Source organism: Drosophila navojoa, chromosome 5, assembly GCF_054131105.1.
Source record: "Drosophila navojoa isolate 15081-1374.11 chromosome 5, UAZ_NAV_1.0, whole genome shotgun sequence".
Taxonomy (NCBI): domain Eukaryota; kingdom Metazoa; phylum Arthropoda; class Insecta; order Diptera; family Drosophilidae; genus Drosophila; species Drosophila navojoa.
The window spans coordinates 2318740-2331474 of NC_142893.1; the positions used below are offsets into that span (position 1 = coordinate 2318740).

Below are 12735 nucleotides of genomic sequence, written 5' to 3' on the forward strand. Positions count from 1 at the left end.
TATTATTTGAAATTTACACTTTGTATTTTTATAATTTTGTTTAGTAAAAAAAAAAAAAATATATACTTTGCTCTCGCATTGAAGCTACTTTAGAGACATTTTTAAATAGAAATTTTGAGTTAAAACATATAAATGAAAAGCAAATCAAAATTGTGCAATTTCAATAATCGGCGTTCATCTATAGGCCTTAACTGAGAACTCTATTCAAAATTGCATTGCAATCTGTTTCTAAAGCCGTTTCAATTTGAATTCAAATTTTTGACTTTTTCGACTGTGCTCCGGACTTATCGCTCTTTACATATTTAGTTGCTCTTCTTTTGTTCGATTTCCTCACAGGATCTTTGGCAGCTGGACGTGGTAATGTCACGGATTTTTTATCTTCCTTACAGCTTTCTGTCAGAGTCCTTTTGGAAATTTTTTGCTTTCCCGTTATTAAGCCGACAGGAACACGATTCCAATTCTCGATCTGCTTGTGTGACTCTATCTTGACGGTGCAGCAATCGGACAACAATAGCATATCCTCATTGCCAGTCACTGTTTCGTGTAGCGCCAGTTCCCGATTACAATTGCGACACCTGCATGCCGCTCGACGTAGACGAAACTTCATGGGGAACACACGACCCACATAGGTCTCCGAGTCCAAGCGAACGGCCTGCTTATGCGAGGGTTTGTCTCTTCTTAACGAGGTTAGCTGCAAATTGGGAGTTAAATCAAACATCAACGGAACAAAATATCGATAGGTATATTTATGCAATCGATATTGAGCTTAAGAACTGGAGACAACTGGAAGCGAAACGACGTTTGATCTCAGCAGGAAAAAGCTCGTTAGGAGAGCTTTAACTGTATGACTTAGAGAACAGTTTGTTCAACTAATTGCAATGTTCGCTTCGCGGAGTTTCCATATGCCTTCAATGCCTACCTGCTTTCCCTGCACTGCTGCGCCGCGTAGCCAGCATTCCCTGCAGCAGGGGGCTGTAATCTTTGTACTTGAAATCTGAAAAGCTTCCCCTCCATGGTTGGTGCATGAATCGGTTGGATCGCCCCGCCAGTTCACCGGTTCATCTGGGTCTACATATTTCCCAACCACATTCTCACATTGCATCAGTTGCACTAATTCGCGCTGGTCGTCATTTAGGGACTCTTGACATAGCGCTGTTTCTGCATGTTGGCCAACGCCTCTTGCGTCGGTCCACACTCGACAACTGCTGCCAGCCATGTGGCTTGTGCCATGGATGGGAAAACTTCAGATTTTACAAATTGATTACTAGGTGTTTAGATTTTCAAAGCGCTGCTAACTGTGTATACTAAGCTCAGGACTCAAATTATATTGAATTCCGAAAATATATTGATATATAATAATGATTGATCATGATTATCTACAGAGACTGCTCACATCTCTTTAATCTATCTAACAGAACTAAAGAGAGCACATACATATATACAACATAGTCAAACATACATATATATACGTACAAAAGAAATAACAATCTTTGGTTTAAGATCTACCCAAATAAAAATATTCTATGAATATTTCTATAATTGAATTCCTTTCAGTCATCGTTATGGTTGATTAATAAAAATATTTAATAGATTATGTTTTACAATTTAACACGAATAAGGAATGTACACTCTCAATAACATAGTAAATATGGTAACATTTTTAAGATATAAGAAAGAAATATTTCCTGTATATATGAAATATGGCATCTTTTTTGTATATATTTATATGTTTGGAATACTGGTCTAGTTTAGTGACCCCCATCGACTCGAACTTTTTGTATCACCGATTTGCATTCAGAGTTGCGATACACTCGATGGTAATCTGTTATTTTGCCCAGCGACGAGATGAAATTCTCGTCGTGCGTAATTATGATGAGCATGAAATTCGATTGATGCTGGCGACTTTCGACGATGCGATTGAGTGCATCACATAATGACATTATATTATCACGATCCAGATTTGTGGTGGGCTCATCCAAGGCCAGGACACCGCAGTTGCTGCTAAAAGTCTCCGCCAGGGCCATACGAATGATGAGTGAGCCCAGGACACGTTGTCCTGCACTGCATCGGCCACGCATATCAATCACGGAGTTATTCTTCGATTGGACCACACAATAGTTATAGTTCTTGCGGCGATCGGCCGATGTATCAGTTGCACTGTCATCGGTTTTAATCTGTATATAATCAATATCGTTGCCACGATAGATCATGCGCCAATACTCCCGTATCAAGCTGTTTATGTTATTCATTTTCTCCTTGTGAAACTCAATCAGCGCCCAATCCAAGGCCTGGCGATGTCGGCCCAGGTCTTCGATGCCACACTGCTTCACAGCCACCTCGAACTTGGCTCTCATATAGTTCTTCATGGACTCCTTATACCTCGGCTCAGCCATCTCTTTCTGGAGCTTATTCACTTGATTGTTAATTTCGCCCTGCTGCCCGAGCAGCTCGCCACGTCGCACGGTGGCCACATCACGTTTCCTTATCAGCTCGTTCTTCTCCTTTGTGACGCTGCGGAAATCTAGATTTCCCAATTGCTTTGCTAGCCTCTTACAATCTTCACTTAATGCGCTTTCCTTCAGCTGCAGCTGCTTTAACTCTCGATTGTCCTTTAGATCGCGCTCCAGAGCCTGTTGATCAAAGCATTTCTTCTTAATGGCTTCCAGCTCTTCGTTTTTTTCGTTGATTTGTGTATCCTGGAATGTGGTTGATTATAGACTCTGTATATCAGTGGGTAAATTAATTATAGCTACCAAATTGCTGATCTCCTCTTTGGTTGCGTTGATGGAAGCATCGTATTTTTTGATGGCATTCACTAGATCCAGCTTGGCAAACTCCTGCGCCTGTTCATTCAATCTGTAAAGAAAACATTTATAAATATTTATATGAGCTAAGTATTTAACTGCTTGCCTTTGTATATCCTTATCGATGCTTTTGTATTCCATATATTTAGCCTGCAATTGCTCCAGCTTAACACGCTCCATTTCTTTCAACCGCGCCTTTTCGCTTAAGGCTGCGCCTAGTTTCTGCTTGATCGGCTGCAGCTTTGATCGGAGCTCTGTTACTTCCATGCCAATAGCAATGACCAGGCGTGTTAGCTTGTCCAAACGTTCCTTCAATTGGGGTAGGTTCTGCACGCCCTCTTGGAGATTTATACGTTTGTCCTTTAGGCTAAAATAAGAGAAATTTTATAAATATAAATATGTTTATATAGGCAACTAAATTCTACCCATTTAGAAATTCACGCAAGCGGCTTAGTGCCTCCACTTGCTTCTCGAATGCTTGCTGACTGGTCTCCAGCGCTTTGGACTCAGCCTCTAACTCTTTGGACACCTCAGCCTTTTGCTTTTGCAAATCTTCTATGGAGACGCTGGCATCATAGTTCTCTGGCAATTTAAGCTGGAATTTGTATGTATTAACATAAATAAGTAAATTCGGCTTTTTATTATTATAAAATACTTTTAGCTGTTCTAGATCCTTTTTAACGCGCACAGATTCCTTCAGCGCCTCATCTAGCAGCGTCATATCGCCCAGCATCGAATTGGCCAAGTCCATATTGTGCGTCGGCTCGCCTAGTCGAGCCATTAGCGTCTCATATTCGCTGACTATATCACCCAAACTTTGTTCGATGGTGCGCAGCTCCTCCTTCTTCTTGGGCAGCTTCTCCTTCAGCTCCTTAACTTTGTCAATGGTTGGCTTGATCTGCAGTAGCTGCTCATACTTCGATTGCTCTGTCTTTAGGGATTTTTCGGTGCGGCTTATGTTGTCCGGCAACTTTTGTATTTCATCCGTCAACTCGGTAGTCAAATCGCAGGCCTTAAGGGTCAATAGAGAATTAGACTAGCTAATGATAGCAATAAATATGAGCCTACCTCATCCCCTGACATATTGTGGTGACACAACGGACAGCTGGGCTCCTCCTCTATTTTCTGTATATACCTGCATGATTAGAATCGAGATTAGATTATCGAAGTGCAGTTAGATTGCTTATCTTACTTCTTGTACATGGCCTCGGCAGACTTGAGTGCTCCATGCTCCAGCTGTAGCTTGGCTATAGCTGTCTTGCTGCGCAGCAGCAGCTCATCATAGGGCATGCCGTGGCACTTTTGATAAATGCGCTCCTCAGAGTCCTGCACTTCCTTCTCCATGCGCGCGATTTCTTCAATTAGGTTCTTGCGCTTGATCTCATGTGATTGTTTTGCCAAATTTTTACCATTGGCATCCACGTTCAATTCATCAATCTCACGCCGTAGCTTATCGTATTCATTTTGCATGGCCCGACGATAATTGCTTGATATTGATTCCTTGAAAAATTTGTTCAAATTATCGCCGTGTTTGCTGCGCACACGTTGTATCTCATGGTTCTTCTTCTCCAGCTCTTTCTCCTTGAGTCCGATCTCAGTCTTCACATTGGCGATGGAGCTGAGGAATGTGAGCTGATCGTCGAGCTGCTTAAACTGCGCCTGTTTCTTGTCTCTGTTTTCCTTTTTGCTAGCTATAACCTTACGACATGCCTCCTGATTGAAGTTGCGCGTGGAATGCTCGTATTTTTCATTTGTGTCAGCGATTTGCTTCTCGAGTACTTTGAGCTGCTGTTGCGAAGTTTCGATTTGTTTGATATTCATCTCCAGTGATTCGATATCTCGCTCGGTGTCCGCCTTTTGCTTCTCCTGTGTTTTTATGCTCTGCTCCGATTTGGTTAGCTCGTTGCGCAGCTCATCGATTTTTTCCTGACGCGCTTGATCCGCCTGATCATTGCTCTGTGACAGTTCTGTGATTTCACACTGCTTGGCCATAAGATTCCCATCGATGTCATCCAGAAGATCAATTAATTCCTGTGGATTATCCACGACTGATGGCTTCACATTGATTTGCAGTTGAGCGCTCAAAGTCTGAATGTGCCGCGAGAGCTCCAGCTTGCATTCCTGCTCGCTCTTCAGCTTCTGCTGTGCCACGTAGCGTTCCTTATCCTGCTTGGCCAGTGTTTTCTGCTGATCTTCCTTCGTTTTACGATTTTGCAGAAGTTGATCCTCGACATCAGTAAGTTGATATTTTATTTCCGACATTCGCTGACTGAAGCTTCGTATCTCTGCTTCCAGTTCCACGAGAGAGCCCTCAAATGGCGTCTTTATCTGTCTATTTAGCTTGGCTATTTGCTCCACACAACTTTGGTGCCTGGCGAGATTAAAGGATTTATATAGTATAAAATCATAACAGGTTAAGATATTAAGTGCCCCTACTTGGTATCCACTTTGACTTTTTCTGCTTGATATTCCCCAATTTCGAATTCAATATTCCGTATTTCCTTCAGTCTTGCATCAATTGGCTTTACTTCCTCATCACATTTGATGCACTCCTCCTTGATTTCCTCACATTTACGCTGCGCATTCTGCAGACTCATCGTCTTCTCGTCCATTTCTTTCTTGAAGTGCTCCAAGAGCTTCAAGTTTGCATCTGAAGGTATCACATTCAAAATGAGCACTTGTTACTCTTTAGTTATTACCCTGAAACTAATTACATACTCATTACTTTGAGCTCCTCCACGGCTGTCTTTCGCAACTTGATGATCCTGTCGAGTGCTTTGTTGTACTCCGTTATGCCAAAGATCGCATCGAACTTCTCCTTCAGCTTTTTGGGCTCATCCAGTGGCCAGCTGGAGTCCTCTTGATGGCAAAATAGTACACTGTTTATTATTGCCTTGGACACGCCCATGAAATCGCTAACAGCCATGTCCGTATTGATGACGCGGGAGCTCATCGACTCTTGGCTGTTCTTTGACGGCTTCCCATCGCTGCCCAGAAAATTTATCGTCGAATCTATAGTCTTAAAGGTAAGACCGTTCCTAACTTTGGTAACCTTCATGCTGCGGCAAATGGACATCTGGACATTCCGACGGTCCCGCACTAGCATTTTCACCTGGGCCAACGACTCATTTTTGTCAAATATATTGGGATCGTGCACGAAGTTCTTTCCGCTGCTGCTGCCGGGCGGATACTCGCCAGTGAGGGCATATTTTAGGCATTCAATAATTGTTGTCTTGCCACAACCGTTTTGACCCAGAATCAGCGTAATAGGCGACGAGAAGGTGATACTCTAATAGGACAGGATTAGCAACAGGTGTTATGGGAAGCCGTCATTTAAAACTTACTTGCATATCTTCAGCATTAACGCCAAAGCTGCGTACACCTTGAATAGAGAGCTTCTCAATGGTCGACATCTTATTTTTTCCACACTTTCAAATGATTTCACAATATCAAGCAGCGCAATTTTGCCGGCAACCTTGAAGCGATAACTAGGGACTTCGATTTACTCCGATAACTTATCAGTAAATAGAGCCGTTCAATATAAACGCAAAAATGCGCTATGAAAATGGTATAATCGGACAACCACCACAAACAGCTGTTCACCATATTTTTAGTATATTGGTTTTGGTAACACTGCGTCACTTGTAGTTCTGCGTCTCAGAGCGTTTTTCGCCGTTCTTATAAGTTATTATTAATAAACGTAGCAAGTGCAATAGCTATTAAATAAAAGTGCATTTGCTTTTCACGTAAACTGTGGAATGTACTCGTTCTCGTGCTAGTGACCGTGTGTGTGCCTGCAGCGTCGTGTGGGTGTTGCTCAGTGTGAGTGAGTGTATTGATGAGAGCAGGGGGTAATCACAGAAAGAGTGAAAGAGAGAGAGGGGCGAGCAACGCAGCTAGTGCGCGAGTGCGAGTGCAAAGGCAGGCAGGCGCTGCGAAAAATCAAAAGACAAAGGAATTGAATGCTGCTAGTAAAAATAATTGCATTCTGATTGCGTAGCTTTGCACAGAATACAACAGCTAAGCGAGAAAGAATTAACCTGAGTGCGTCGTTAGTGTCTATTTATAATATATATATATATAAAAAAAAAAAAACAAAATCGAATGCACGGCATTGAATGCACCAGCAGTAGCAGCACCAACGGCTCTACATGTGTGTGCTTGCGCGTGAATATGTGTGTGTGAGAAACGAAAATAAAACGGGATCTATTGGCCGCTGCCAAACGTTGCCACCCCGCTAGGCTAAAGTTCTTCCAGGCAATGATGTAAATGGGGAGTGCGACAGCGACGTTACAACAATTGCAACGTACCCCACGGCACCAACAACAACAACAATAACTAAATCTTCCACCACCACTACCACCAGCAGCAGCAACGCCACCACCAACAATAGCAACTGTTACAAATATAGCAGCAGCAACAACAATAACAACAACAACAAAAGAAAACCCCGCCAACCCCCTCGTTCGTGTAGTAGCCTTGTAAAGAAGTATTTTTACGATTTTGCTTTACTCGCCCTTCAATCGTCGTCGTCAGGCAAGGCAACGGACAAACGAGCAACCAAGCGAGAAACGCACAAACACACACACGCAAAGGCAAGGCTGCTGCCACGCCTCCTTCCTCTGCCTCAGCAACTGCCACCTTCAGACAGAGTTGCAATGGACTCGGACATTGAAATGGAAATGGAGTCGGACAACGATGGGGAATTTGACGACGATTATGATTACTATAATACAGGTAAGTTAAGAGGACGTGGGGGGGCAGAAAGAGAACCAGAGTCCAAGGACGCTTTGTGCAGTTTATCGATTACACACACGCAATCGATTTGAAGCACACAAACACAATTAGAGCCTTTTAATATTCTTATTGGACATGGTCACTACTTCATATCATTGTGTGTGTGTGTGTACTATTTGCATACGTTTTGCTTTGGTTATTCACCTTTAACTCAAACACACACACAGGCGCACATACACATACACAATCATATGTCGTGCCTAGCATTTTGCATTTAACCTTCCATAAAATCGCATGCACGTTGCTTGGCTCTTGACATTCGCCTTTACCTGCCCTGTTCTCTGCCTTTTACACTTGAACTCTTTTTCCCCTATTAGTTGTTTTTTGTTCGCCCGTTGCGGCTTCTTCGCTCGTTTACAATATAATTTGATTGTGTTTAATATTTCTTGTTGTGCTCGGTTCGTTACGTTTGCTTTCTGACCATGAAACTTAAATTATGAAATTGAAATTGAACTTGAAATGGTCGTACGTATGTACGTCAAGCTTGGCCAACGCCAAAAAATACGGGGCCAGTGGTCTCTGTTGTTACTAATTATACCTTATACTTATGGAATCAATGGTATATTGCATCTATGCTAAGCTCAAACTAGCAGTCCTGTAATTTCCTCATTACAATCTCTAATGTGCATCAGATCAGCTGCATATAAAGTTATCGATAACAAGATTTGAATCGTACATGGTATGCAAGTTTTAGTGCTTTTTAAGTGTGTATACAGGGTATCTGTTAGTCGTCTTGCTCAATTTTGGTTTTATATACTGTTTATTATCTGCATTATTGCCACCTTTACTTAGTGTTCTTTCTACTGGCATCTCTTTTACCTGCTGTTGATATTGTTACTGTTGTTGCTGCTTCTGCTGCTGCTCTCCCTCTCCGCAGCGAGATGCGTGCTCAAGTGTTCGCTGTCTGACGTCGCGACGCGTCGTGCAGTTTCTTCCGTCAACAATTTTAGCTGCTTTTGACCTGCCTTTCAGCTGCTGCTTCATCTCTCTGTCTCTGACTATCTTTCCCACCCAATCACACACACACGCCTACACTCTGAGCTGGCTGTGACGTCATAGGTAAATCTCATTTGTAAGCCAACGACGTAATATTCGGCCTTCAATTTTTTTTTGTCTTCCCTTTTTCTAAGCCGTCGTTAAAATGGCAATCAATTCTATTATACATCGTCATGAATTGGATTTTTTGTTTGTTTTTGTTTGCTATTTTGTTCCACTGTAAACATGTGAATTGAGCAGGTAGAAAAGGAAAATGAATCACTTGGGGATTGCACCTGGTTAGTCCTTTGGTAGATTACGTGGAAAACCCGAGTCCAAATAGCAGAGACAGAAAATTAAGGTGAAGGACTATCATGTAAACTTTGTCATATAGACAAAAAATACCCTATAATCCAAATCAAAAGAATGAATAGGTCAAATCGATCCTTTCTTTCCGCTACTTTAAAATACCCTGCAAGAAATATTTCTGACTATGTTGTTAACTTGATCAATAACTATTGTCTACTTTTAGGCGAAGACTGCGATGTCGAGAGACTTGACCCGAAGCGCGCCGATCCCGAGTATTTCGAATACGAGTGCCTAACCGTCGAGGACATTGAGAAGCTACTGAATGAGCTGGTGGAGAAATTGAACACAATACTACAAATAACGCCTTCATTGGCCAAGGTGCTGCTGCTCGAGCACCAGTGGAACAATGCGGCTGTGGTGGAGAAGTATCGGCAGGATGCGAATGCACTGCTCGTGTCGGCGAGAATCAAGCCACCCACCACAGCCGTGGAGACGGCCTCGACGAGTGCTGCTGCGGCTGCCCAACTGCGCTTGAGCAGCAGCAGCGGCTACAGGACATCATCATCAGCATCGACATCATCGCTAACAACAGCTGCCAGCGGCAATCCTCAGCAACAGCAACAGTCACAGCCACAGCGACGAATGTGTCCGGTGTGTGCGAGCACGCAGCCGAATGACAAGTTCTATAGCTTGGCGTGTGGACACTCGTTTTGCAAGGATTGCTGGACCATTTACTTTGAGACACAAATCTTTCAGGGCATCTCCATTCAGATTGGCTGCATGGCCCAGCAGTGTAATGTCCGGGTGCCCGAAGATTTGGTACTGACTCTGGTCACACGGCCAGTAATGCGGGACAAGTACCAGCAGTTTGCTTTCAAGGACTACGTAAAATCGCATCCGCAGCTGCGTTTCTGTCCCGGCCCCAATTGCCAAATCATTGTGCAATCGTCGGAGATCTGTGCGAAGCGTGCCATCTGCAAGGTGTGCCATACGGGCTTCTGCTTCAAGTGCGGCATGGACTACCATGCGCCCACAGACTGTCAGATCATCAGGAAGTGGCTGACAAAGTGCGCCGATGATAGCGAAACAGCCAACTACATTAGCGCCCATACCAAAGACTGTCCCAAGTGTCACATCTGCATCGAGAAGAACGGCGGCTGCAATCACATGCAGTGCTTCAACTGCAAGCACGACTTCTGCTGGATGTGCCTGGGGGATTGGAAGACGCACGGCTCAGAGTATTACGAATGCTCGCGCTACAAGGATAATCCCAATATAGCCAACGAATCGGTTCATGTGCAGGCGCGCGAGGCACTCAAAAAGTATTTGCATTACTACGAGCGCTGGGAGAACCATTCCAAGTCTCTCAAGCTCGAGCAACAGACAATCGATCGACTGCGTCAGCGTATCAATACGAAGGTGATGAATGGCAGCGGCACCTGGATCGATTGGCAATACCTATTCAATGCAGCCGCGCTGCTAGCCAAATGTCGATATACCCTGCAATATACGTATCCATATGCCTACTATATGGAACCGGGATCCCGCAAAAATCTGTTCGAATACCAGCAGGTGAGAGGCAATTCAAAAATCAGTTTATATGGTTGATCCTTTAAGTATGGTTAGCTTAGTTAATATTATATATATTTTTACTTATAATTCTAATTAATATAATTTAAATTTTCGCAGGCGCAGCTGGAGGCTGAAATTGAGAATCTGTCATGGAAAATCGAGCGAGCAGAGACAACGGATCGTGCTGTGCTCGAGAATCAAATGGATATAGCAGAAAAGCGTCGCACCACACTACTCAAAGACTTTTTTCCCGTGATTGTAAAAACATAGGCTTTCACTCATTCACAATGTCCCATCCTCATTCCCATCCGAATCCCTTTCCCTCCGCATTAGCACAAGAAAGAGAAGATTTTCATTTTAAAAATTTAGTGACTCGCCACTCGACAGTATAAGTAGACGCTTATATTATAACTATATTATATATGTGCATATACATATAATGTAGTCTAACAATTTGTAGCTAATTTTTAAATAAATATTTCAAGTGCATATGTAGCTATAATCTAAAGTATGTTTAATATATATATATATATACACATGTATATATATAGTTGTGAACTTCGATGTCACTCAAAACTCGATTCAACTGCAATACAACGCCTTGCGCAAACAACAAATTAGCGAGTGCTATCCATAGTTTTCCAAAAACAAATTGTAATCTTTAATAACGCCAGCAAAACTCCAACAACAACAATTAACAATGAACATTTTGTGAGAGAATTGCAGGAATTAAAATCATGAATTAGCTCTAAGTCGTATTTACGTATTGTAGCAACAACAACAACAACAACAATATTAATAATATTCAAGTATTTGTAACTGTAATTATAAAAAGCATACATATACACACTCACACACACACACCAACACATTCTCGATAACGAAATCTAAAATCAAGAAATTATACAAGGAAAACTTTTCGATCATCAAGTGTTAAGTTCCCCCTTTTTCTACGTACACATATTGTGAATTGGCAGCGCTGTTTTTCATATTAAGCTGAATTATACATTTTAGTTATTAGGTTAACGCTAAGTATGCTTATGCGACTGAATTTAAATTAATTAAATGCAAATTGAAAAACTAGAAATAATCCACTGCATTTCATTTACGGTGCTTAAAAATACGTTATTCGCTATGTGACGATGACAAGAATACTCATCGATTAACAGTCAATCGATCTGAGATAATCGAATAATTATAAAAGTCGAAATATATTTGTTATTTAGTCGATGGCGCTTATTTTGACACATATTATATAAAAGGAATTTCGCAAATTTATTTCTTTCCTTTCTTTGGCTTTTTCTTTGTGGATGGAGGTGGCGGCGGTGGTGGTGGAGGTGGAGGTGGTGGCGGTGGAAGTTTTTTGGGTTCAAGTACACAGATTTCGTTAATTACTTTCTTATGCATAGATTCTTTGCGTGTTATTGATAGAATGGGTACACGATGCCAATTTTCAATATACGAACTTGGATACACCTGGACGTCGCAGCAGTTCGAAATCAAGATTATATTTGAACTATCCGTAATTGAGTCACGTAAATACATTGCCCTACCACATACACCACAATTGCGCACATTTCGACGTATCCGAAACTTCATAGGAAATGCACGTCCAGCCAAAAGTTCATTATTGAGGTAAACACAATTCTTATAAGTAGGTTTCGGCCGAGGACGCTTCGTCCACTATTGAAGACAAATTTCGGAAATTTAACATATAGAAAGGAAATGCCTACAAAAACATATGTACCTCTTCCAAGTGAAGCATCGCTGGTTTCAGTGGGCTGCATTTTGCTGAACAGAAATTATCTTTATGTTCAGCTTCTCCGGCCTCACTTAGATTGCAGCATTTTTCTCGTTTGCGAGTGAGAGATGACGCACATAGACGGCTTGGATCTATAACACGTCTTGTTGGAGGCTCTGGCTTGAGAATTGCTTTCACAATGTTTTCGTCTTTCACAATGTTTTCGTCTTTTACAACGTTTTCCTCTTTCCCAGTTGGTGGCTCCTGTGGTGGAGTTTCTTCGGGAGGTTTGCATTCTGGACAATTTCCTTCCAGTGGCTGAAAGCAGCTCGGTCTAGGTGGTGGTTTTACCTTGTTTCTGTCTCTCCATTTGTCGCAACTACTCTCTTCCATTGAAAGTTTGTGATTTTCCCTATTCCATTAAGGTGTTTTAATTTGGAACCTTATTTTAGATCGAATAACAAATATACAAAGATACAAAGTAACTGAGATGAAAGCTAAATTCAAATGTCTGTTTGTATCGTATCGATACATCGA

General features: G+C 42.1%; 4 protein-coding genes across 4 annotated transcripts; 1 reads left to right on the forward strand and 3 right to left on the reverse strand.

Moving 5' to 3' along the window:
- Positions 1-2: 2 nt before the first annotated feature.
- LOC108653638 (uncharacterized) lies at positions 3-1335 on the reverse strand. The gene is made up of 2 exons (XM_018104285.3): positions 920-1335; positions 3-691 (listed from the first exon to the last, which is right to left on the reverse strand). Exons 1-2 carry the CDS (start codon positions 1214-1216, stop codon positions 251-253), a joined length of 738 nt encoding a protein of 245 aa, XP_017959774.1. The 5' UTR covers positions 1217-1335; the 3' UTR covers positions 3-250.
- A 406-nt stretch (positions 1336-1741) lies between these two features.
- rad50 (DNA repair protein rad50) lies at positions 1742-6292 on the reverse strand. Its single transcript, XM_018104261.2, has 10 exons — positions 6149-6292; positions 5523-6093; positions 5241-5454; positions 3997-5175; positions 3873-3939; positions 3460-3816; positions 3230-3399; positions 2911-3171; positions 2754-2856; positions 1742-2696 (listed from the first exon to the last, which is right to left on the reverse strand). Exons 1-10 carry the CDS (start codon positions 6215-6217, stop codon positions 1749-1751), a joined length of 3939 nt encoding a protein of 1312 aa, XP_017959750.1. The 5' UTR covers positions 6218-6292; the 3' UTR covers positions 1742-1748.
- A 118-nt stretch (positions 6293-6410) lies between these two features.
- Positions 6411-11547, forward strand: ari-2 (E3 ubiquitin-protein ligase ari-2). The gene is made up of 3 exons (XM_018104278.3): positions 6411-7541; positions 9109-10457; positions 10575-11547. Exons 1-3 carry the CDS (start codon positions 7463-7465, stop codon positions 10725-10727), a joined length of 1581 nt encoding a protein of 526 aa, XP_017959767.1. The 5' UTR covers positions 6411-7462; the 3' UTR covers positions 10728-11547.
- A 102-nt stretch (positions 11548-11649) lies between these two features.
- LOC108652669 (uncharacterized) lies at positions 11650-12707 on the reverse strand. Its single transcript, XM_018102862.3, has 2 exons — positions 12205-12707; positions 11650-12140 (listed from the first exon to the last, which is right to left on the reverse strand). The coding sequence occupies exons 1-2, from the start codon at positions 12589-12591 to the stop codon at positions 11733-11735; spliced, it is 795 nt and encodes a 264-aa protein (XP_017958351.2). The 5' UTR covers positions 12592-12707; the 3' UTR covers positions 11650-11732.
- Positions 12708-12735: the final 28 nt, after the last annotated feature.